This window comes from Lepidochelys kempii, chromosome 9, assembly GCF_965140265.1.
Source record: "Lepidochelys kempii isolate rLepKem1 chromosome 9, rLepKem1.hap2, whole genome shotgun sequence".
NCBI lineage: Eukaryota > Metazoa > Chordata > Testudines > Cheloniidae > Lepidochelys > Lepidochelys kempii.
Window position 1 is genome coordinate 58,595,043 of NC_133264.1, and position 21,591 is coordinate 58,616,633.

The 21,591-nt window shown below is 53.7% G+C and overlaps 1 protein-coding gene across 2 annotated transcripts; it reads left to right on the forward strand.

The window, feature by feature from the left end:
- The first annotated feature begins 563 nt into the window (after window positions 1-563).
- Window positions 564-17,737, forward strand: CCNB3 (cyclin B3). 2 transcript variants are annotated; one of them, XM_073358826.1, is made up of 12 exons: window positions 564-653; window positions 4,961-5,080; window positions 5,665-5,748; window positions 7,513-7,631; window positions 9,005-9,098; window positions 9,776-9,874; window positions 11,164-11,256; window positions 12,027-12,164; window positions 14,016-14,171; window positions 15,275-15,424; window positions 16,377-16,507; window positions 17,466-17,737. In XM_073358826.1, the coding sequence occupies exons 2-12, from the start codon at window positions 4,991-4,993 to the stop codon at window positions 17,533-17,535; spliced, it is 1,224 nt and encodes a 407-aa protein (XP_073214927.1). In that variant the 5' UTR covers window positions 564-653; window positions 4,961-4,990; the 3' UTR covers window positions 17,536-17,737. The 2 variants fall into 2 exon arrangements, with proteins under 2 accessions (XP_073214927.1, XP_073214928.1); XM_073358827.1 differs by lacking the exon at window positions 11,164-11,256.
- The last annotated feature ends 3,854 nt before the right edge of the window (window positions 17,738-21,591 follow it).

The following is a 21,591-nucleotide window of genomic DNA, read 5'->3' on the forward strand; positions in this document are numbered from 1 at the left end:
GGTTCTCTGTGTATATAAATCTCCCCACTGTATTTCCACTGCAGGCATCCGATGAAGTGAGCTGTCGCTCAGGAAAGCTTATGCTCAGATACATTGGTTAGTCTCTAAGGTGCCACACGTCCTCCCGTTCTCCACGTTTCGCAGTCCCTGTGCCAGAGTGGCTGAGTAGGAGCGGCAGGTGGAGCAAGGCGGGGCCCTCCCTGGTGAGGGGGGTGCAGGCCTTGGGGGGAGGAGGGGACAGGCTCAGGCTGGGGCAGTCCCCGCGCAGTCCCTCCCTGCTCCAGCAGCTGCTAACACTTTCCTCGCTGTCTGGCTCTTTAAGGTCAATTTAAAACAAGACGCGCCACTTGGCGAGTGCCCAGCCAATAAAAATGGCGGATAAGGGAGATCACGCCCCCCGTGTGTCTTGGCCCGCCCGCTGGCCGAGAAGCCATTTCTCCCATTGGCTGAGGGAGCCGATTTTTAAAACGCTGTGCACCGCCCTTAGCAACCGCATTCAACCTGGCTCACTGATTGGCTGCCTCCTGGCCAATCGCAAGCTGCCTCCTGCCAAGGCCGCAGTTTTCAAATCTACGTTGTGCAGCAGCAGCAGCCACAGCTCTTGGGCGGAGGCCGGATCGGGCCGGGATCGGGGCCGGGCGCTGAGCGGCCAGGTGAGCTCCGGGCCTGGCGGGTCACCTTACCCCCCCCCGGCCGGCCTGCACTTCCCGGGCCCCGGCCCGCTCTGCCCGGGGTGCCAGCGTCCCTGCCCCGCGTCAATGCAGCCCGTGTTGCGCCTTCCCTCCGGCATGTGGCCCGGGCAGACTTGCCCTTGTCCTTCCTGCGGCCTGCGCTTCCTCTCGGCTTGCTGCTGCCGCCCCTTCCCTGAGCGTCGCCTGCGAAATCGCTGTGGGGTTGGCAGGGAGCTTCGGCAGCTGCTGATTGCTCCCTCCCAGGGCCTGCAGTCCGCGGTGGGCTGACCCCGAGCCGTGCGGGGGGGAAAGAGAAGTTTATAAGGGTTCAGGGTTGATTAGATAACGGGTGTGTGTGTTCCAGATTCCTTTACCCTGAGCCAAAGTTCAGTGACTCCGGGAGAAGGTGCAAATTCAGATCTCTTGTGGCTGGGGGCAGCTGCATGGTGATGAGATTTGTACTGGCCTCGTTCCCCTTGCTGGGTGCTGCACTAACCCTGGCTGGCTCTCCTCTGATTGGATGGTTTTATCCATAATGTGTCTCCAAACAGCAGCTCAGTAATTTCTGTCTATGTGGATTAGCTAATTCAGTTGTGCCTTTTGAATCTGTTGGGTGGATATTGCAAACCAAGCCAGTTGTGATGTGTAGCCATTGTTCCTCTTTTACTGCAGAGCTTTTGGGAAATCCAGGTTTCTGAGCCAGGTTGGAAGGTCCTGGAAAACCTAATCCCAGCTGCTAAAATGATAGCATGTTTTCCACCAAGTACCCTATTATTAAAGGTTTCAGAGTAGCAGCCGTGTTAGTCTGTATTCGCAAAAAGAAAAGGAGTATTTGTGCTCAAATAAATTTGTTAGTCTCTAAGGTGCCACGAGTACTCCTATTATTAAAGCACCTGAGATGTGTCCCTGGCTTGATGTGCTGTGGCTCCTGGCTATAATTAACCTTGTTGACCTAGAGCACACATTCCAGGGCTGTCTTTGGGAAGGGGGTGGGAATGAAAGGTGCTAGTGGAATGCCTGCTTAATGGCACTGTAGGAAAGTGTTCTCTCTGTTTGCCCCCCTCCATCAATTTAACCAGAGGACAAAAGTCCATATTTACCTTCCCACACAACTCCCATGACCTCAGTACAGTCACATAAAGCATAGATTTGGTTCCAAGCATCCTTAGTTTAAAGGGGAGGAGGGTAATGTTGACAGTCCCAAAATGTCACTGCATGGATTTCTGCCCTTAGGTGGCTCAGACCGGCCACTTAATGCAAAAACAAACATGCAAACAGCTACAGACCTGGACCCGGACTGTGGAGCCTTTCACATCTAGGTTGCTAGTTCACATCCAGCCTGGCAGGCAGGTGCTCAGCTGTTGTGGGGATGGGCTCATTATAACTGCTTGAGTTCTAGCTACAGTGTCAAAATTGTTCTTGTCTAGTGCCTGGGTGGGGGGAGTGTGTCTCTGTCCAGCTCCTAGTGAGGTGGGGGGCCCACTCACAATCCATATCCGCTGACACTAATGAGGCCTATTCTATGTCAAGGTTAAAGTGCATTGGCTGGGGCATTGTGAGTGGGTAGCTTGCCATGCTGGTGCCCATCTGTACCTGTTCTGTGAGTAAACAGAGGCCAATCAGTCTCCAGGGCTGATAATCCAGCTCCAAAGCCATACAGACAGTTGCTTTGCCCTCCTGTCTCCCCCTATCTTAAGGCAGTGAGGCCTAGTGGATAGAGCACCCAGGAGACATGGGTTCTAGTCCCAGCTCTGCCATGGGATTGCTGGATGACCTCAGGTAAGTCAGTTCACAGCCCTGTGCCTCAGTTTCTCCATCTGTAAAATGGTGATCATGATGCTCCCCTCCTGGCTGTGTGATTTATGACTGAAATTTAAGAGCTGGGTGTTGGCCAGTATATAGATGCTGGGAAACGCTTTGTAACATGCGCTTTGAAAATGGCTGCTGAGCAGGAAGGGGGACCCACATATCAGGGTTCATTTGTGAAGGGGTGATGTCACAGTAGCCACTGGAGTCAATGGAAACTGTTACAGCCTAGTGCTCTCTGTAGTGACTGGGTGCGGTCTGGGCTGTACATGGGAGAACAGCAGAGCTGGTGGGAGCTTGTCTGGAAAGTCACTCTAGGTTGGGTTGTCGTCATGGCTTAGGTCTCCAGATTTGAACAAAAGGCTTTTCAGCTCCTGCGGGCATGAGCTATCCCTACCCTGATCTGTTGGTTTGTGTTCCTTGGAGCTACACCAGGTGTTGGGATTGGCGCTGCCAAAGGCACTGAACACACTAGGCCCTTAACACGCTGGGGTGATTTTGTCTGGCTCCCTAGCATGAGCAGATCTCCTTTGCATCAGACTGACTGAAAGACAGGTGAAGATTGGCTGCTCTAGCTTCCCAGAGTGCAAGCCAATGGGATCTCTGTTTCCCAGAGGAGGGGGTGCAAACTGCAGAGAGGAACTAGCCAGATACACCAGCTGATGGGAGCAGCTGTAGAAGCAGCCAAGGCAGGGACCTTCAGACATCCAGAGACCTTTCTGGAGTTCTCATTGAACTACTGCTCCAACCCTCTTCTCTCCACACTACCACTCTAACCATCTTCTCCCCTGCACCCTCCTCACCTTCCCTTTTCTTTCCATTTAATCATGCGACTAACATGCTATTTATTGCCATCACATGGTTCACTCAGCTGGTGTGTTCTATACCTTCCCCCCTGTATAGATTACAAGCTCTTTGGAGCGTGGACCTTCTGCTGTTCTGTTTATATGGCACCTAGCACAATAGAGTCCTGATCTTGGATGCTCTTTAGGCACATTAATATCTGCTTTCTCCCAGCCCTACCTCGCATGTCACTACTTCGGTGCAACCACGCTTCCAGCTGGGCCCTAACTGCCAGCCCCCTGGCAGAGTGATGGGAGGGAGGAAGAAGCAGAGCGGGATAGACTGAATTCAATCTGAATTGTAACTAAATATCCTATTTTGGGGGCCAGGGAGCAAAGGTCCTACAGTGGGTCTTAGATCTGGATCTTCCGCTGGACAGCTTGCTGTCACCAGGTTGGCACTGGCTTGCTGGTGTCCCATTCATCATGTCCCTCAGCAGCCAGACAACCCTGAGGGAGAAGTGGCTGGTTCTCTGCAGTGCTGCAGATTAGAGTCTGCAGGGGTACATGAGTGTGTCCAGGGATTTTTTTTGGCATGCTCCCCTCCTCTGTTACCTCCCTAATGCCTGCATCTTCTTCAGCACCTCCAACGCTCCGGATGGGTAGACTTGCCTGCAAACTGCTGCTGAAAGCCCCAACCTTCCCCACCCACCACCCCCAACAACCAAACGCACCTGCCAGCATCCTTCCTGCCTTCCTGTTGCCTCAGCCCTCCTGCTACCCCAAGGACAAAGGCCCCTGCCTCCTTCCCGGCCTTCAGAATGCTCCCAGTTGTTATTTCCATGAGACCCCAGTGGCATTCAAAGAATTAAATAGGGAGTATGCTCACTCTGGCTTGCATGCTCCTAAGCCCTAGCAGTGGTTCTTCCCCGCCTCACATGAGAAGGCCCCCAGACTAGCTCTGCTTCTGTGCCACTCGCCTTCCTCAAAGCAGCTTCGCACCAGTGCAGGGGCCCAGGGGAAATGCTGCCATGGCAGGGCAACCGTTGCTCTAACAGGATCCTGCAGAAGCTGTTTCATCCCGTTGCCTTTTCCCCATGACAGTAGGGTGGTTCTTGTTGCATTGCTCCCCAATCAGAAGGTAATGGAATGGGGGTGGCCACGACCCAAGGTCCCTTGGACTGAAAGCTGTGGAGAGAGGTGGCGTTAGCCTGGAGAAGCAACGGTGGCTCCAGTAGCACCTGAAAAACCAGACCGTGAGGGATGAGGCTGGGGGGTGGGGAGGCCCTGCTTCCCAGCTTAGGCTTCCCAGGGAGTCACTGAGAACTGTGGGAGGTGGTGGATTCTGTTTGATCCCAAAGGGCTACTCTCTGCCTGTGAGGAGTTTACGTGTATTAAAGGTAGTGTCTGAGCTGCTGCTAAAATCCTTGGGGCAGAGGCAGAGGTTTGCAGTCACTGCTCTGTGGTGTGGATGATAACAGATGGGAGTATGGATAGAAAATAAACCCATGTCTCCTAGCGTTGCTCACTGGGTGCCCTTGGGCTAATCCTTTCCCCTCCCCATGCCTCAGTTTCCCCATCTGTGAGGTGCGGATGAAGGCTGTTTGCCTGCCTCATGAGGGAGGCTGAGGCCTTGAGTCTGTAGAGTGCATTGAGATCATTAGTCAGCATTTTGGGGGCATCTCTCGCCTCTGTGTGCAGGTGTGCTTGGGCGGAGGCTGACGGGAGAAGATGCCAGTGCCACGCAACTCCAAGACCACGGGTAGTAAACAGCTCCGGCCTGGCAAAGCAGGAGCAGTGGAAAATGCCAGACCTGAGAAGGTGAGTCTGTGGGGCTAGTAATTTCCTCCTGCCCCGCTGGGAGCTGGGGATGTGGATACATATGGATCGCTCACTTCGGGGGTTGCAATGGGGCCTTTGCTGGTAAAGGTGCGGGCTGGTCCCTGGAGTTTGGAGGCCACAGGGAAAAGGTGGCTTCTCCCTCTTCTAAGATTTGGGCCAAGATTGGTCCCAGCACTTCAGTCGTGTTAATGCTTTAAAGCTCTGGGCTGGCCCCTACAGAGCTTCAGTCTGGCCTGTTGCCCTTTGGGCAAGTCACGCAGCCTCAAACCCTATCTGTAAGCTGGGGTCTAGCCTGCCCTCACTTTCCCCCTCAATGGGGTTTGGTGAGGCTGATACATCAGATTCAGCTACTGTGGCATTGTGGGGCAGACCTATCACAGCTGGAGCTGTGAGAATACGTGACGCTTCCAGACCCACCTCGACTGGTGGTATCTGAAAGTTGGTATCTTCGGTGCCATGTCCCTTGCTCTGGACATGGCTGCCAAGGGAAGGGTGGCAGAGGAGCCCACGCTTGGTGAGGTTGGGTCCAGCATGCCATCTCAATGATCTGCTCCTTGCTCTAGGAGGAGAGCTGTCAAGCAAAGAGGTCCCCGTCCTCACCCCAGGGGGCACCCAAGAAGAGGTCTGCCTTCGGAGACCTCACTAACGTAAGGACACAGCACTGCTGCAGGGACTGGGGAGGAAGCTTGTGGGGGAACTGGATGGGCAGGGTTCCTCCCTGAGCTGAATGTTTCATTTCTACCTTGTGTCCCCCTGTCTTGTTGTCTGGTCTTGTTTGGTGCTGACTTGTGCATGGGCTGGGGTGTGGGGGACTAGGGGTCCTGATGCCTGGCCCACTGCTCTGATATAAAGACCATGCTCCCATATATTAGTCCTTACACTCTGATCAGGGAACAAACTCTTCTTCCGCATCCCAGCCCTGTGCTCTAACCACTAGACCATGCTGATGTTAACCTTAAAATATTTTCCCTGCTAAGACTGGCGGGCTCAACATCCAGTGAAACTTCACAACTATCAATAGCCTGCAGGCAAACCAGGCAGCAAACCTGTTTGCTTCGGAGGGACTAGCTCCTTTCATTGGCTTCCCTGTATTGGATGTGCTCCTACACCTCCCCAGGGGTCCCTCTAGACAGTGCATGTTGCAGTGTACTGCTTAAGGAGCATTGTGACCAAACTTCCTGCCACAGAGGGAGCTGGTCACCCCTCAATCAGAGTGCAAAGCTTGGATTTCCATCCCTGCTGGAAGCCATCTGGGTTACAAGCTGGATTTTTCAGCTTGGAAAAGAGACAACTGAGGGGGGATGTGATAGAGGTTGATGGAAATCATGACTGGTGTGGAGAAAGTGTTATTTACCCCTTCATGTAACACAGGAGCCAGGGCTCACCCAATGAAATTAATATGCAACAAACGAAAGGAAGTATTTCTTCCCACGATGCACGGTCAATCTGTGGAACTCCTTGTCAGGGGATGTTGTGAAGGCCAAAAAAGAATTAAATAAGTTCACAGAATATAGGTCCATCAATGGCTATTAGCCAAGATGGTCAGGGATGCAATCCCATGTTCTGGGTGGCCCTAAGCCTCTGCCAGAATCTGGGACTGGACAACAGGAGGTGGATCACTTGATACATTGCCCTGTTCTGTTCACTCCCTCTGAAGCACCTGGCACTTGCCACTATCAGCTAGATGGGCCATTGGTCTGACCTAGGATGGCCATTCCTATGTTCTTGTGCCATGATTGTATGGGAGATTTTATTAAAAGTTTCCAGTATTTCCACTTTCCATTGTTGCTGAAAGTTCCCAGTGGTTAACATGTTGTATCGCTGTGGTGACTTGTGCTGATCTGCAGAGAGAGTTCAGGCTCTAGACACTAAAACCCACATTTGATCCCCACAGGCCTCTTTAGAGTCAGGGCATTGGATAATAAGGTGCTCATCTGTGCTCGTCCAGTTCCAGGGGGCCTCAGCAAGTACAGCTGCCAAGGACTTTAGCTTCAGCATCCCAGACCTTGAGCTCCTCAAGATGGGAGCTCTCCTTCTGTAGTACTTGGAGTCATGGGAGCAGAGCTCCAGTCATTGCAAGACCCAAACCTGGTTGACCAGGAGTCTGGGAAATCAGGGCTCCACAGCACTGTAAAAACCCCATTTTGCTTAACCCCCAGTTCCTGGTGCTCCTGCCTAGCCAGAGTACGCTGAGCTCTCCTGGCACAGTGCCTTCCTGAATCCCCCCTCAGTGTTTGTCTGATTGTCAGATGTTCCCCCAACGCTGTTTGTTGCTAAGTGAAGCTTTACAGAGCTCCTGGCACCTATTGCCATGGGCAGGCTCGTCTGAGTGGTGCGATGCTGGGGAGCCTGGCCAGGCTGCCCCTCTGTGTGTCATGCTGTGTTCCCAGCATTGCCCTCTCACCTGCCAGGCTCACAAGAACCAGGCTGGCCTGAGGAAGAAGGATGCCACGAAGGCAGGTCCCAGGAAGGCACAGAAAGGCACAGCTGCTCTGGGGGTCTTGAAGAACAATGAGATCAACTTGAAAAAGTGAGTAACATTCTGTGGGTCAGCCCTGATGCAGCCCCAGCACCGCCCACCCCTTGCAGCTGAGCTGGGGTCCTTGCTCTGATGGATGCGCATTTACCCTGTTATCGGAGCTGCTGTCCCTCTGGCTAGCCCCATTACTGGCTCGCACAGTGCTGTCACTTTCCAGGCTGCAGCCCAAGGGGACCCTCTGGAAGAGGGTCAGTCTCCAAAAGCTTAATGTCTCTCTGTGCCAATGCTTCTTGGCTCTCAGGGTCTCTTGGTGGAGCTGGGGCCTCTGATGGCAGGACCTTTGCCAGCTGGGAGGGTGGGGTGTCCTTGGAGAGGCTTTCGCCATTGGGAATGTGCTCAGCCTGCCTGTTGGCAGACTCTGCGGCCATGGCGAGCTCCCCTCCAGAGGGGAACTAGGAGGATAGTTGAGAAAATGGAGTGGGAGAAGCTGCAGGCCAGGCCAGGCCCCACAGTGTAAAACGGGGTACAGGAACATCCCTCCATCTTGGCTGGCTGATGCACAGGAGAGAAGGGAAATCCTAAGGGATGTGGCTACAGCTAAAGACAAATAGGAAGCTGGGATGTGGAAGGAAGGGGTGTCGCTATGTGGAAAATAGTCTAATGCTATTATATATCAATGGGGCGTGCTGCCCACGGATGCTGGGCAGTTATTATCACCCTGTCTGAAAGGAGATGGCAGACGCATGTGTGTGTCTCCTTGATGAGAAGATTCAGGGTCCTGGAAAAACTCGCAGGAAGAGAGATGGGGATTGTGTGCCTTGGAGAGGAGACTAATACTAGGGGATGTGAGGCGGATGTAGAAAGGGAGTGGTACAGAGGGGACAGATGGGAGATCCTTGTCATCCTAACACAAGGACAAGGGGACTTCAATGGGATTGAAAGCCATTCCATTTAAAACTGCTAAAGGAAAATGCCTTTTACACACAGTTGGCCTGTGGAACTCTGTCACAAGATCTCATGTAGGCCAAAAGCGTAGTGGAATTCAAGGAAAGTTTGGGTGTTGATGTGGATAACGGGAACCTTCATGGTGGTGATAGTCAAGATAAAATATTGACAGGGCTGTAAAGCCTCCTGCTTCAGGGTATCAGCCGGTCATGGACAGGGAAGACATTTCCCTCATGGGCAGGTGTCTTTGTTCACTTGGGGGGTTTCTTGCCCTGCCTCTGAAGCAGCTATTACAGGGCGCTATTGGAGAGAGGATCCTGGGCTCCTGGACCTGGTCTGATGTGATCTGGCGATTCCTGGGGCACTGGATGACCAACACCCCCCAACCTCTTCCTGAGATCTAGAGCTAGAGACTCCCCAGGCTGCCCCTGAGCCTGGCCTTTTGCAGTGTCTGACCCGCTCTTGGCTGCTTCTGTTAGGGCAACGAGGAAAACACCCCCGGATGAGGCATCTGCTGAGCCCAAACTGGTTCCCAAGAATGACCCGGTGCTGGAGGAGCCGGCGCCTGTGCAGGTCAGTGGAATTGGGTGCCCACTGCCAACCTAGTGGCCCCTGGGAGGGCGATAGGCGTGAGCAGCACATGGGGCTCAGCTGGTATTCTGGTGTTGCATTCCTCGCAGGAGGCAAGTGTCCACGCCAAACCCTGTCCCTAGATGGCGCTCGTTCACCTCTTCCTGGGGATACCGGAACACTGCCTGCAGTGGCTGCCTCAACTGCTCACCCTGTAGGGGGACTGAGCCTCGGGCCCTGTCCATCTGCATGCGTGAAGCCAAGCCGCACCTTGCCCCCTCCCCAGCTGCTGGGCTACACAGATGGGATCTGGGGGCTAATTTCCCCTGAACGCTGTGTGGGGGCAGGTCTGCTCCCTGCAGGCCACATAGGCAACCTGCTCCAGAAAAGTCCCACCAGGTGAGCTGGGAGAGCAGCACGAGAGGTGTTGCAGAGCAGGATGAAGCGCAGTGACAGGGCTTGCAGCGCCGGCTGTGTTCCAGGCCGGGGTTTCCACATCGCTGTGGACACTCCTCTGCTAGCTGAGAGATGTGCGTTGGCAAAGCAGCCTGGGGCTGGCAGCCCAGTGCCTGACCAGCCATTGCTCTCACTGCCTCCTTGTCACAAGCACATGGGACTCCTCTCTCGAGGTACCTCTGGGACTCCAGAGCTATCCCCCAACCTTCTCTCCTTCTCCGCAGGCGCCTGCCATTGAGGACATTGACAAGGAGCAGCTGGGCGACGCTTACGCCAGCGCCGAGTACGCCAAGGAGATCTTCAATTACATGAAGGAGAGAGAAGTGTGTGGTGCTTGGGGAGGGCACAGGGATCTCAGCTTTGACCTTCTCTCCTTCCTCTGCTGGACTGGCCCAGCCTCTCGGAGCTCGCTGGCTCGACGCCCTGGGGATGCCAGGCTGGCTCCAGGGGGCATCAGGCACAGGAAGGAGCTAGAATGCCAGGCTGAGGCCCCTAGAGTCTGAAAGGGGGAGGGATAGCTCAGTGGTTTGAGCATTGGCCTGCTAAACCCAGGGTTGTCAGCTCAATCCTTGAGGGGGCCATTTAGGGATCTGGGCCAAAAATTGGGGATTGGCCCTGCTTCAAGCAGGGGCTTGGACTAGATGACCTCCTGAGGTCCCTTCCAACCCTGATATTCTATGATTCTATGAAGTCCCGTTGTCTCCACAGAAGAGAGTGCAGCCCCCTCCAGTGCATTTGTCTTCCACATTTCATGGCATTGCAAATGGGGGGCTGGTGCATTGGGAGGGCAGGCGGGTTGCACCTTAGCACTTGAAGCATAAAGCTTGATTTCCAAAAGCCCTTGACTCATGTCCTGGCTGGCTTGGCTCAGCCTTTCGCTCTTTCCAAGCAGGCAAACTAGCTCCAGGCAGCCTGTTGCATACAGCAATCTGTTCCCCCTGCCCGCTCCGCGCAGCCTCCCTGGAGCCCAGAGCTCTCCTGGCAGGAGGCTGGCTAGTCCTGGGCAGGGTGATTGGTTCCACTTGGCTGACGGCCACTCTGTCCATGGCAGTGAATCTCCCTGAGAAACCCTGGGCAGGCGCTGGTGGCCATTTCCCCTCTGGCCGTGCTGCTCGCTGGCCCAGCGGGGGAAGCAGGCTGGGCTCCTAGCTCACCTTTGCATGGTAAAGCCCAGTTACTGCTGCTCTCCTTGCAGCATTGTCTGTGCGGATGGCACCTTCTGGCAGGAACTGTTCCCCCAGCCACTAATCCCTGCTGGGGGCCGTGGGTGCCCCTTCCCTTGATGTAGCAGGGTTGGCTGGCCCCAGGAGAGATGAGTAGCATAGGGTAGGATCAGCTGGGCTCTGGCATCCAGCCCATCACGAGAGTTGGAGCCATTGCAGAGACACAACTGGGCTTGGGCGGTGGGTAGGACCCTCCTATGTCAACAGTGGTGCTGAGGGTCTGTCCCAGGGAGGCCCTGCCATGACAGCGGCAGCTCCTGGCTATGGTGCCATGGAGAGGGCTTAGCAGCCTGCCTGCAGGATGGCAGGGCCATGGACTCGGCCCCTACCCACATGCTGCAGTGCGTGGGCTTCATTCACTAACAGCCTCTCTGTGGCTCCCTTGGCAGGAGAAGTTCTTGCTCCCAAACTACATGGAGAAGCAGTACGACATCAGCAGGGACATGAGAGCCATTCTGGTGGACTGGATGGTGGAGGTCCAGGTGCGCACCTGGGCTCCTTTGGGGGGAGGGAGAGTACGAGCTGCCAGGAGAGCACCAGCGTGTGCACAGTGTCTGTTTGTAACACAAACCCCAGCCAGATGGAGGTGGCGCAGACCAGCCCTCCCTCCCCTGTGGGCTTGAGCAGGAGCCACGTGGAGGAGAGAAATCCCTCAACACCCCCCCCCCCCATGTGGCTCGGCTGCACGCAGCTGTGAACCTAGCTTGTGGCGGGGGTGAAAGGGCTGTGAGTGGAGAAGGGATTGCAGAAAGGGGGCTGCAGGCCAGGGGGAGGAAGCCACTTACCGTGTTTCTACGGCGTCCTTGGGAGGGGCTGGTAACCTCGTGGAGACGCTGGCCCTGACTCTTCTCTGGACGTACGTCAGGAGCCAGCTCTGGAGTCTGGACAGAGGAGGAACAGCCTGGCGAGTCAGACAAGTGGAGCGCCAGGGACCCTTCGCTGTGCCAAACGACACTGATCTGTGCCTGAGCACTTGGGGTGGGCAGCCTGGGGCAAAGCAGCAGACGCGACCTTCACCCCCGGGCTGGGAATGGGAAGCGTTTTCCCCTGGCTGCTAAAACAAGTCCCAGCCTGCATGAGGGCAAGTCTCAGGAGCAGAGCAGTGAGGGGCGCTGTTGCCCCTTGCCCTGAGTCTGCTGCATGGGGCGCTTGCCTGCGGAGGGCAGCTGGGGAACGTAGCAAACCCTGAGTGCCTGCTCCCAGTGTGGGTCACACTGGCTGGCATGTGCCATTCCATCTGTGTCTCCCCCAGGAGAACTTTGAGCTAAACCATGAGACGCTGTACCTGGCGGTGAAGCTGGTGGATCACTACCTGGTGGAGGTGGTGAGCATGAGGGACAAGCTGCAGCTCATTGGTTCCACGGCCATCCTCATCGCTTCCAAGTTTGAGGTGACCCAGCTCTGGCCTGGGCAGAGAACTGTGGGGTGTTGGGGGCATCCTGGCTTGTCGGCAGTGGGTAACACATCCCTATGGCCTGCCCCTTGGAACACACTGTGTGGCTGGGTAAACTTGGCTCCAGATCCCTTCCAAACATGGCTAATGGGCCTTCATGCTGGGCTCAGAGGGGGACACACATGGAGCATGCCATGCAGTCACATCATAGCCCCCACTCAGCTCATGTGGCTAAGGCCATGGTACAGCGATTGGCTGTTGCTGCTCGAAAGGCCCCAGTGCCAGAATAGCCGTGAGGGGGTGGGCAGGCTGGGATCAAGGGAGTAGTGGGCTGGAATTTACCCCTTGGGGCCTAGTTAGCCCTTAGACAGATCCTACTGGTTAGCATCTCACCTTTAACACAAATCCCTGGGAGTGTGTGCTGGTGTGAATAGGGCTGTACCAGCAAAGCGGTGGAAGATCAGGCAGTTGGGACATTCCAAATGCTAAAGCTGCCCCATGAACTTGGACCTCGGTGCACATCCTATGGACCGAGTGTGCTGCGATAGCTGCCACTGAGCAACTAACCTGAACAAGGGAGGAAGGGCTGCATGGATCGCTCCGTAGCATGGCGGCGGTAATGTTACGCCTGACTTGAGAGCGTTGGAGCCATGATGCAGGATTAACTTGAGTTTTTGTGTTTAATTTCCTCGCCAAAGGAGGAAACAGGAAGTGGGGAGGAATCCCAGGGAGAGAATGCTGCCATTGGTGACAGGGCTGATATGCTTTTTGATCCCACAAGTGCTGGTTAAAGCATTCCAATGCACTGTGCTTGCGAATGGAGCCCAGCTGTTCCAGGCACTGGCAGTTTGTTGGGACACCATCCACACCCTATTCTGTAACCAAAAATCAAACCAAGCCGGAGAGATGTCCGTCCCCACCCCCCCCCCCCATCACCACCACCTTGGTATTATGGTGAAAATCCCCAGCCTGAAAGGTGAAAGTTTGGGCAAGTTACCCAGGTGGGGAGACTGGGTAGGGCTGGTCAAAAATTTCCCAATCAATCAAATGCCCCAAATTGATATTTCAATCCAGATATACTGCTGCAGTGCCTTGTGGGAACTGTTGGTGGGTTGTCTCCTGCTGGATTTTCCGCTATGGTCTAGCTCCCTGGTTGGACTACATCTCCCATGATGCACTGCCTCCCCTTTCTAAGAGGGTAAACTTTGGGGCATCCTGCAAGATGTCGAGCCCACCCTATAGAGGAGAACAGGAGCATGAGGCACTGCAACAGCATTTCCCCAATAAAATCTTTCGGTTTTGAATTTTTGCTGAAAATAAGTTTCCCATGGAAAACTTGGATGAAAGTGAAGTGCTCTGCATCGGCCTGCCCCGTCTTCAATGTGCATCACTGCTTGGTGCCATCTGCAACGATCATTTGGCCCACCACTGAAATGCAGCCACCTCTGGAACAGTGGCGGCTGTTCAACAGCAGCAACACAGGGCAGTTCTGGAGTGGTGTTATCCCATTTGTGACTGCAGGGCTGGCCCTGGGGGGCAGCATGGCCGCATCCAGGTTGAACTCCAGCCAGGACACCAGGGTTCACATTTCGGAGAAGTGCCAGTGTGTTTTTAAAGAGCCAGAAGGGAAATCTTCCAAAAAGTGGATAAAGGGATTGGGAGCCAAGTCCACTGAAAGTGAATGGGATTCGTGCTCCAAGTTCACCTAGATGCTTCTGAAAATCTCACCCCAAGGGGGTCGGGTTTTAGTTTAGCCCTCACCAGGCAGCTCAGCACAGCGCCCCCTAGGGACTGTCACGGGCCTGGGTGTAGGTGGGGCTGAGTGTTTCTGTGGCTGTTCCCCTTTAGGAGCGCTGCCCCCCATGTGTGGACGACTTCCTCTACATCTGTGACGACGCCTACAAGAGGGAGGAGCTGATTGCCATGGAGATGAGTATCCTCCGCACGCTGAAGTTCGACATCAACATTCCCATCCCGTATCGCTTCCTGCGGAGGTTTGCCAAGGTGGGGCCTCATTTCTGCCTGTAGCGGGGGATGTGGGTGGTCACAGCTAGAGGCTGGCAGGCGACCTCGATGACACCCTCCCCCACCAGCCAGCTGGCACAATCACATTGCGCTGCTGGTGGGGAAATGAGCACAACGTAGGCATAAAGTGCTCTCGTTCATGCTGTCTGCATCGTCCCTACGAGGGGGTGGCGCCCTGGGGACGGCAAAGGCTGCTTTTTTGCCGGAAGGAAAATGCTAACTTGCCCGAGGGGCTGTAACCAGCAAACAAGCTCTCTCCCTTCTCCCCATCCCCCGGATCCTATCGCTCCTGCCAAAACCTGCCGTCCCTTTCCGCGCCGCAGTGGCCTGGAGGAAAGTCCCGGCTCGGGGCACTGAGGGGAGCAGAGTGGGATGTTCTGTGCCATGCCAGGAGCAGCAATTTCTTTCTCCGCCATCCGCTTGCTCTTTGATCCATGTAGGCCTGGCCATCTCAGTCATGTGGAAGCGCTGGCTGGCTCCTCTACCCCGCCTAGTGGTGCCCCCTGCTCTGCCCGACACACCCACAGCAGGAAGCTCTCTCCTGTCCAGGGAGGGGAATCAAGTGCTTGCTTGGCTGTGAGCACCAGAAGGGACAGGAGTATTTGGCACTCAGGGTGGGAGATGAGCAGGCGTCCAGGCCTGGATGCTGGAGGCTCCTCCATGGAGAGGTCTGGGGGTCTGGATCTGGCTTGTCCCAGCAGGAAGAGCGAGACAGTTGGTCCAGTCCCAGCTGCTTGGCTTGAGTGACCTGGACAGGCAGCCAGGCTGGCTCACTCAGTGACTCTCCCCTTGGGCCATGGGGTGCCTGTGTTCCAGGGTGCCCTGGACCCATCCCCCTTCCTCACCCCCGTGCCGAGCACTGACAGGGCCCTTACTGCAGTGAGCTGGCAGCTATCTGCTGGGTGGGACCACCTGCCTCTCCCATGCAGCCAGCGTTGAGCAGGGCTCTCCCGTGCAGACAGTGTGCTCCCCCATGACCATGCCCGCCCTGGCTCTGGGGGCACCTAGGGGAGGCATCTCCCCTTCACTAAGTGCTCAGCAGGGAGGTCTCACCGCAGCTCCTTCCCCTCCCATGGTCCCAGTGCGCTCACGCCAGCATGGAGACACTGACCCTGGCCCGCTTCATCTGTGAGATGACCTTGCCGGAGTACGACTACGTCCAGGAGAGTGCTTCCAAGCTGGCTGCGAGCTGCCTGCTCCTGGCGCTCAAGATGAAGAGCCTTGGTGGATGGGTGAGTGTCCTGCTCTCCTGGCCCTTCCCAATACCAGGCTGTCCAGATTAGCTCCACTGACCCCAAGGGGCAGGAGGCTGCCCGGAATGGCTTCCCCTTTGGCTGCTGTTGCTGGCTCTCCAGCCAGACGACACTGCTAGTTTCCCCCAGGGACCTGCGGGTGGGCCCTGTCCTGGAGCCACTGGGAAAGTGGCTGCAGGAGGGTTGGTCCCAGATCCTGCAGTCTGTGCAGGGAACCCCCAGCCTTGAGCTACTGATGCTCTTTCAATCCTGGATGGGCAGGGAAGCCCCACCCCTTCCACTTCTCCTTTGGTCCTGCCCCTAATAGCTAGCTACACATGAGCCTGTGGGGCCCAAGTTCCTAACCCTGTTGAGTCCCACACCTGCTCTCCAGCTCCCACCTTCCAGAGGGTGCAGGGCCTGGGGTAGGGGCAGCTGTACTGCGCAGGCCCTGGTACCTTCAAGGGCAGTTAGAGAAGGGGGTAGCTCACCGCACTCTCCAAGCCGGGCCCTCAGCAGCCTCAGGAGTGGGGTTTGCGCTACCTTCTCATCCTCTCTAGCTAGCCCCACAGGCAAGGGGAGAAGGATGTCACATTCTTGTCCAAAGCTTCCTGCCTGGCAGCTGACTCTGGTGCTTGGCTGCTCCCCCCTTTGACCACAGTGTCCCTGTTTGCAGATGGCCACCTGCACAGAGGCCATTGCTTTGGCTCTGGGTGGGGACCTGACTGGGCCTGTCTCTGCTCCTATCTCTCCACGATGAGAAGCCAAACTCAGCTGTTATCTAAATTAGGCCAGTGATCCATGTCCTGTCTGCACTGGAGTCCGGCCAAGCAGCCATTAGAGGGTCAGGGCTATCCCAGGGGTCAGATCTATTCCAGTGTCCTGGAAGAAGCAGTGTGGGGTATATGTGCAATGGTGCTGGACCAGGCTCTGAGTCTCTAACACATTGCAGAGCCCCACGCTGGAGTATTACAGCGGATACAGCTCTCATGAGCTCCATCCGCTGGTGAAGAGGCTGAACTTCCTGCTGACCTACCAGCACGATGACAAGTTAAAGGCAGTGCGCACAAAGTACTCCCACCGGTGAGTGGACTCTCCTTGTGGCGGTGTGTCTGATGGGCTGGGGGCCGGGACAGTTCTTCCACTGGCCAGCAAGGGGCGCTGCACTGGGCAGCCTGGGGCGGAAGCTGTGAAGCTGTTGCTCAATCTCAATGCCCTGCTGCTTTGGCTCCAGTGCAGTGTCAGCTTCCAAGAGACCATTGTGATCACCTTTTCTGACCTCTGGCCTGCGCTCTGCAGAAGAACGTTGATCTGCAGCATGGCAAGGGTTGGCTGCCCCCAGTCGCTCTGAACTTTGTCTCTTTAGAGCTAGGTGTGGCTTCTGACACCTCGGGCCTGCTGCATCGAGGGCGGGGGGAGCAACTGAACCACCTGGGCTGGCTAGCTGCAGTCTGGCAGAGGCTGGCCCAGCAGGAGCTTTCTGTACTACAGCTAAGGGCTGACCTGCATTACACAATCTGTCAGTGCTCTAAGGGGTTCTCCCTGGGCTGTGGCTGCTGCAGGGGCAGAGCCAACAAAACTGCCCTTTACGCTGGAGCCATGGGCCACCCTGGCCTGGAACGTATGCTGCAGGCCTCTGCTGGGGGAGGGGCGGGGGTAGCACCTGAAAGGGAGAGGACCTGCAAAGCGAGAAATTTGCCCTTTGCTCTGTGTAAAAGGGGCCTGGAAGGCTTGTACACTAGGAGCTCAGGTCCCATGTGCCCAGAAGGACTCCATAGTGGCTGGAGACATGCCGACAGGGCATAGGGGTGGGGTTGCTAGACTGAGCACCTCATGCCGATTTAACGCCAATGCCTAATGAACTCGTTGGAGAAAGGAATCCTTTGCTAATGACCACAGGCATTTGGCTGGGGCCCAGTGCCCCAGCAGACTTCCCTCAGGTTGGCTGGAGCTCCTGCCCCCCCCCACCCCCTGTACCCTGTCCTATGCTGTGTTCCTCCCCCGGGTGTGCCCCACTAACAGGCCTGTGTCACCTTTTCAGAGTCTTCTTCGAAGTGGCCAAGAGTGCTCCCATGGACATGCTGAAGTTGGAGGTGGCTCTGAAGAGCTAGCCCAGGAGATGGGGGGAGCAGCCCTCCTGGGGGCTGGCAGCCCTGCCCCTGGCTAGGAGGGGTGCACGGCCCGTGTGTAAATATCCTGTACATAGAGATTCGCTCCCTTGGCCCAGATGGGTCTGTACATAGATTTTATTTTTAATGTTAAAGGGGGGAAAAAATGTAGGAAGTGTTGTTGGGGGACTAAACACATGGAAAATAAGTCAATAAAATATTGTGTATCTGTCCTGCCTGGCAGAGTCTGTTTAGTATTCCCAGCCCAGCAGTGGCGTGAGGTCAGGGCCCCTTGTTGTACAGATACCTAGCAAGACACTCCCTGCCCCCAGGGAACTTGCAGAGGAAATACAGGCCAAAGGCTGGGAGAGGTGATGTGTGGCCCATGGGCCACACAGCTGGGTGGCGTGCTGGGGGAGGGTTAGCAGCGTTGTTTCTTTGAGGTTTGCTGGGGTAGCACCTGGCCTCCTCTTGTCTATTGTGCAAGACAAGGGACTTACAGCCACAGAGGGGTTCTTCCTGACCCTGCTTCTTGCATCTGAAGCACCGATAGATGGCTTCTTTCTGGCTGGGTCTTGTATCCCAGCCCCTGGTTCCGAGCTATCTGGATGTACCTGTGACTGCCGCATGGCATCAGTGGGTGCTAGGTGGTAGCACTTTGCAAGCTGCGTGCTGAATGGCGACCCTGCAAACTAGGAGATAGTCTTAAAATGACTCTTCCTCCTTGTGCCAGTATCAGTGAGTCCAACGGACGCAGAGATACTCCTGAAAACCCTGGGAGATTCTGCAGGCACCTGAATTTAGCCTCCAGAATCATTATTGATGAAGAAGCCAGCTTGATGCTCAGATCACAGGGGAAGTAAGGGGAAAAAAAACCCATGGCATTAAATCATTGTGGAGTTACTGTGGCACATGAGAAATGGGGCCATTTGATTTTAGGCAAAAGCACACCTAAGCCCTACTGGGTCAGAGAAATGGTCCATCTAGCCCAGTATCCTGTTTTCCAACAGTGGCCAATGCCAGGTGCTTCAAAGGGAATGAACAGGGCAATTCTCGAGCGATCCATCCCGTCATCCAGTCCCAGCTTCTAGCAGTCAGAGGCTTAGGGACACCAGAGCATGGGGTTGTATCCATGACCATCTTGGCTAATAGCCATTGATGGACGTATCCTCCATGAACTTATCTAGTTCTTTTTTTGAACTCACTTATACTTTTGGCCTTCACAACATCCCCTGGTGGTGAGTTCCACAGGTTGACGTGTGTTCTGTGAAGAAATACTTCCTTTTGTTTGTTTTTAAACCTGCTGCCTATTAATTTCATCAGGTGACCCCTAGCGCTTCCTTATTCACTGTGTCCACACCAGTCATGATTTTATAGACCTCTCTCATATCCCCCCCCATTCATCTCTTTTCCAAGATGAACAGTCCCAGTCTTTTTGATCTCTCCTCATGGAAGCTGTTCCATACCCTGGTCCTTTTTGTTGCCCCTCTCTGAACTTTCCCAATTCTAAAATATCTTGGGTTTTTTTGAGGTGGGGTGACCAGAAAGTATGCAAGGTGTGAGCATACTATGGATTTATGTAGTGGCATTATATTTTCTATATCTATCCTTTTCCTAATGGTTCCTAACATGCTGTTTAGCTTTTGTTTGTTTGTTTGCTGCTGCACATTGAGCACAAGATTTCAGAGAGCTACCATGATGACTCCAAGATCTTTCTTGAATGGTAACAGCTAATTTAGACTCCATCATTTTGTATGGATAGTTGGGATTATGTTTTCCAATGTGCATTACTCTACATTTATCAACACTGAATTTCAGCTGCCATTTTTGTTGCCCAATCATTCAGTTTTGTGGGATCCCTTTGTAATTCTTTGCTGTCAGCTTTGGATATCTTGAGTAATTTTACATCATCTGCAAGCTTTGCCACCTTACTATTTGCCCCCTTTTCCAAATCATTTATGAATGTTGAATAGCACAAGTCCTGATACGGATCCTTGGGGGACCCTGCTATTTAACTCTCACCACTCTGAAAACTGACAATTTAGTCCTACCCTTTGTTTCTTATCTTTTAAACAGTTACTGATCCATGAGAGGACCTTTCCTCTTATCCCATGACTGCTTACTTAGCTCAAGTGCCTTTGGTAAGGGACCTTGTCAAAGGCTTTCTGAAAGTCCAAGTACGCTATAGCCAGTAGATCACCCTTGTCTGTGTTTCTTGACACCCTCAAAGAATTCTAACAGGGGCATGAGTTTCCTTTACAAAAGCTGGGTTGACTCTTCCCCACCATATTGTATTAATCCATGTGCCTCATAATTCCGCTCTTTACTATAGTTTCAGCCAATTTGCCTCGTCCTGAAGTTAGACTTACCAGCCTGTACTTGTCAGGATCACCTGTGGGCCCTTTTCTAAAATATGGCATCATATTAGCTATCCTAGTCATGTGTTAGAGGCTGATTTAGGTGATAGGTTGCAAACCACAGTGAGTAGTTCTGTAGTTTCACATTTGAGTGCCTGCAGAACTCTTGGGTGAATACCAGTTGGTCCTGGTGACTTCTTATTTCTAAATTTATCTATTTGTTCCAAAACCTCCTATAATAACACTTCAATCGGGGACAATTCCTCAGATTTGTCACCTAAAATGAATTTCCCAGGGTGGGAATCACCCTTGCATCCTCTGCCTGTCCCTTTAGAGTACCATGGGCAGTGCTGACTGCTGGGGTATTCAATGTTTTTGTCAAGATCCAAATGTCTTGGTCAAGATCTAGCCAGAGTCCAGACTCCAGAGAAGAAAATAATAAAAAAAGATTTTGGGGTCCATTCAAAAACACGTAGAGTCATAGACTTTAAGGTCAGAAGGGACCATTATGATCGTCTAGTCTGACCTCCTGCACAATGCAGGCCACAGAATCTCACCCACCCACTCCTGTAATAAACCCCTAACCTGTCTGAGCTATTGAAGTCCTCAAATCATGGTTTAAAGACTTTAAGGTGCAGAGAATCCTCCAGCAAGTGACCTGTGCCCCATGCTGCAGAGGAAGGTGAAAAACCCCCAGGGCCTCTGCCAATCTGCCCTGGAGGAAAATTCATTCCCGTCCCCAAATATGGTGATCAGCTAAACCCTGAGCATGTGGGCAAGACTCACTAGCCAGACACCCAGGAAAGAATTCTCTGTAGATATCTCAGATCCCACCCCATCTAACCTCCAATCACAAGCCATTGGGCATATTTACTGCTAATACTCAAAGATCAATTAATTGCCAGAATTAGGCTATCCCATCTCATCATACCCCTCCATAAACTTATCAAGCTTAGTCTTGAAGCCAGATAGGTCTTTTGTCCCCACTGCTCCCCTTAGAAGGCTGTTCCAGAACTTTGCTCCTTTGATGGCTCGAAACCTTTGTCTAATTTCAAGTCTAAACTTCCTGATGGCCAGTTTATATCCATTTGTTCTTGTGTCCACATTGGTACTGAACTTAAATAATTCCTCTCCCTCTCTGGTATTTATCCCTCTGATATATTTATAGAGAGCAATCATATCTTCCCCTCAGCCTTCTTTTGGTTAGGCTAAACAAGCCAGGCTCTTTGAGTCTCCTTTCATAAGACAGGTTTTCCATTCCTCAGATCATCCTAGTAGCCCTTCTCTGTACCTGTTCCAGTTTGAATTCATCCTTCTTAAACATGGGAGACCAGAACTGCACACAGTATTCCAGATGAGGTCTCACCAGGGCCTTGTATAATCGTACTAACACCTCCTTATCTCTACTGGAAATACCTCGCCTGATGCATCCCAAGACCGCATTAGCTTTTTTCACAGCCATATCACATTGCCGGCTCATAGTCATCCTGTGATCAACCAATACTCCAAGGTCCTTCTCCTCCATTACTTCCAAGTGATAAGTCCCCAGTTTATAACAAAAATTCTTGTTGTTAATCCCTAAATGCATGACCTTGCACTTTTCACTATTAAATTTCATCCTATTACTATTACTCCAGTTTACAAGGTCATCCAGATCTTCCTGTATGATATCTCGGTCCCTCTCTGTATTGGCAATACCTCC

Excerpts from the sequence above, each read along its gene's own strand:
- CCNB3 (XM_073358826.1), top strand. The coding sequence starts at position 4,991 with ATGCCAGTGCCACGCAACTCCAAGACCACGGGTAGTAAACAGCTCCGG. Across the intron at positions 7,632-9,004 it reads AATGAGATCAACTTGAAAAA|GGCAACGAGGAAAACACCCC; the intron begins GTGAGTAACATT and ends TGCTTCTGTTAG. Across the intron at positions 9,875-11,163 it reads ATTACATGAAGGAGAGAGAA|GAGAAGTTCTTGCTCCCAAA; the intron begins GTGTGTGGTGCT and ends CTCCCTTGGCAG.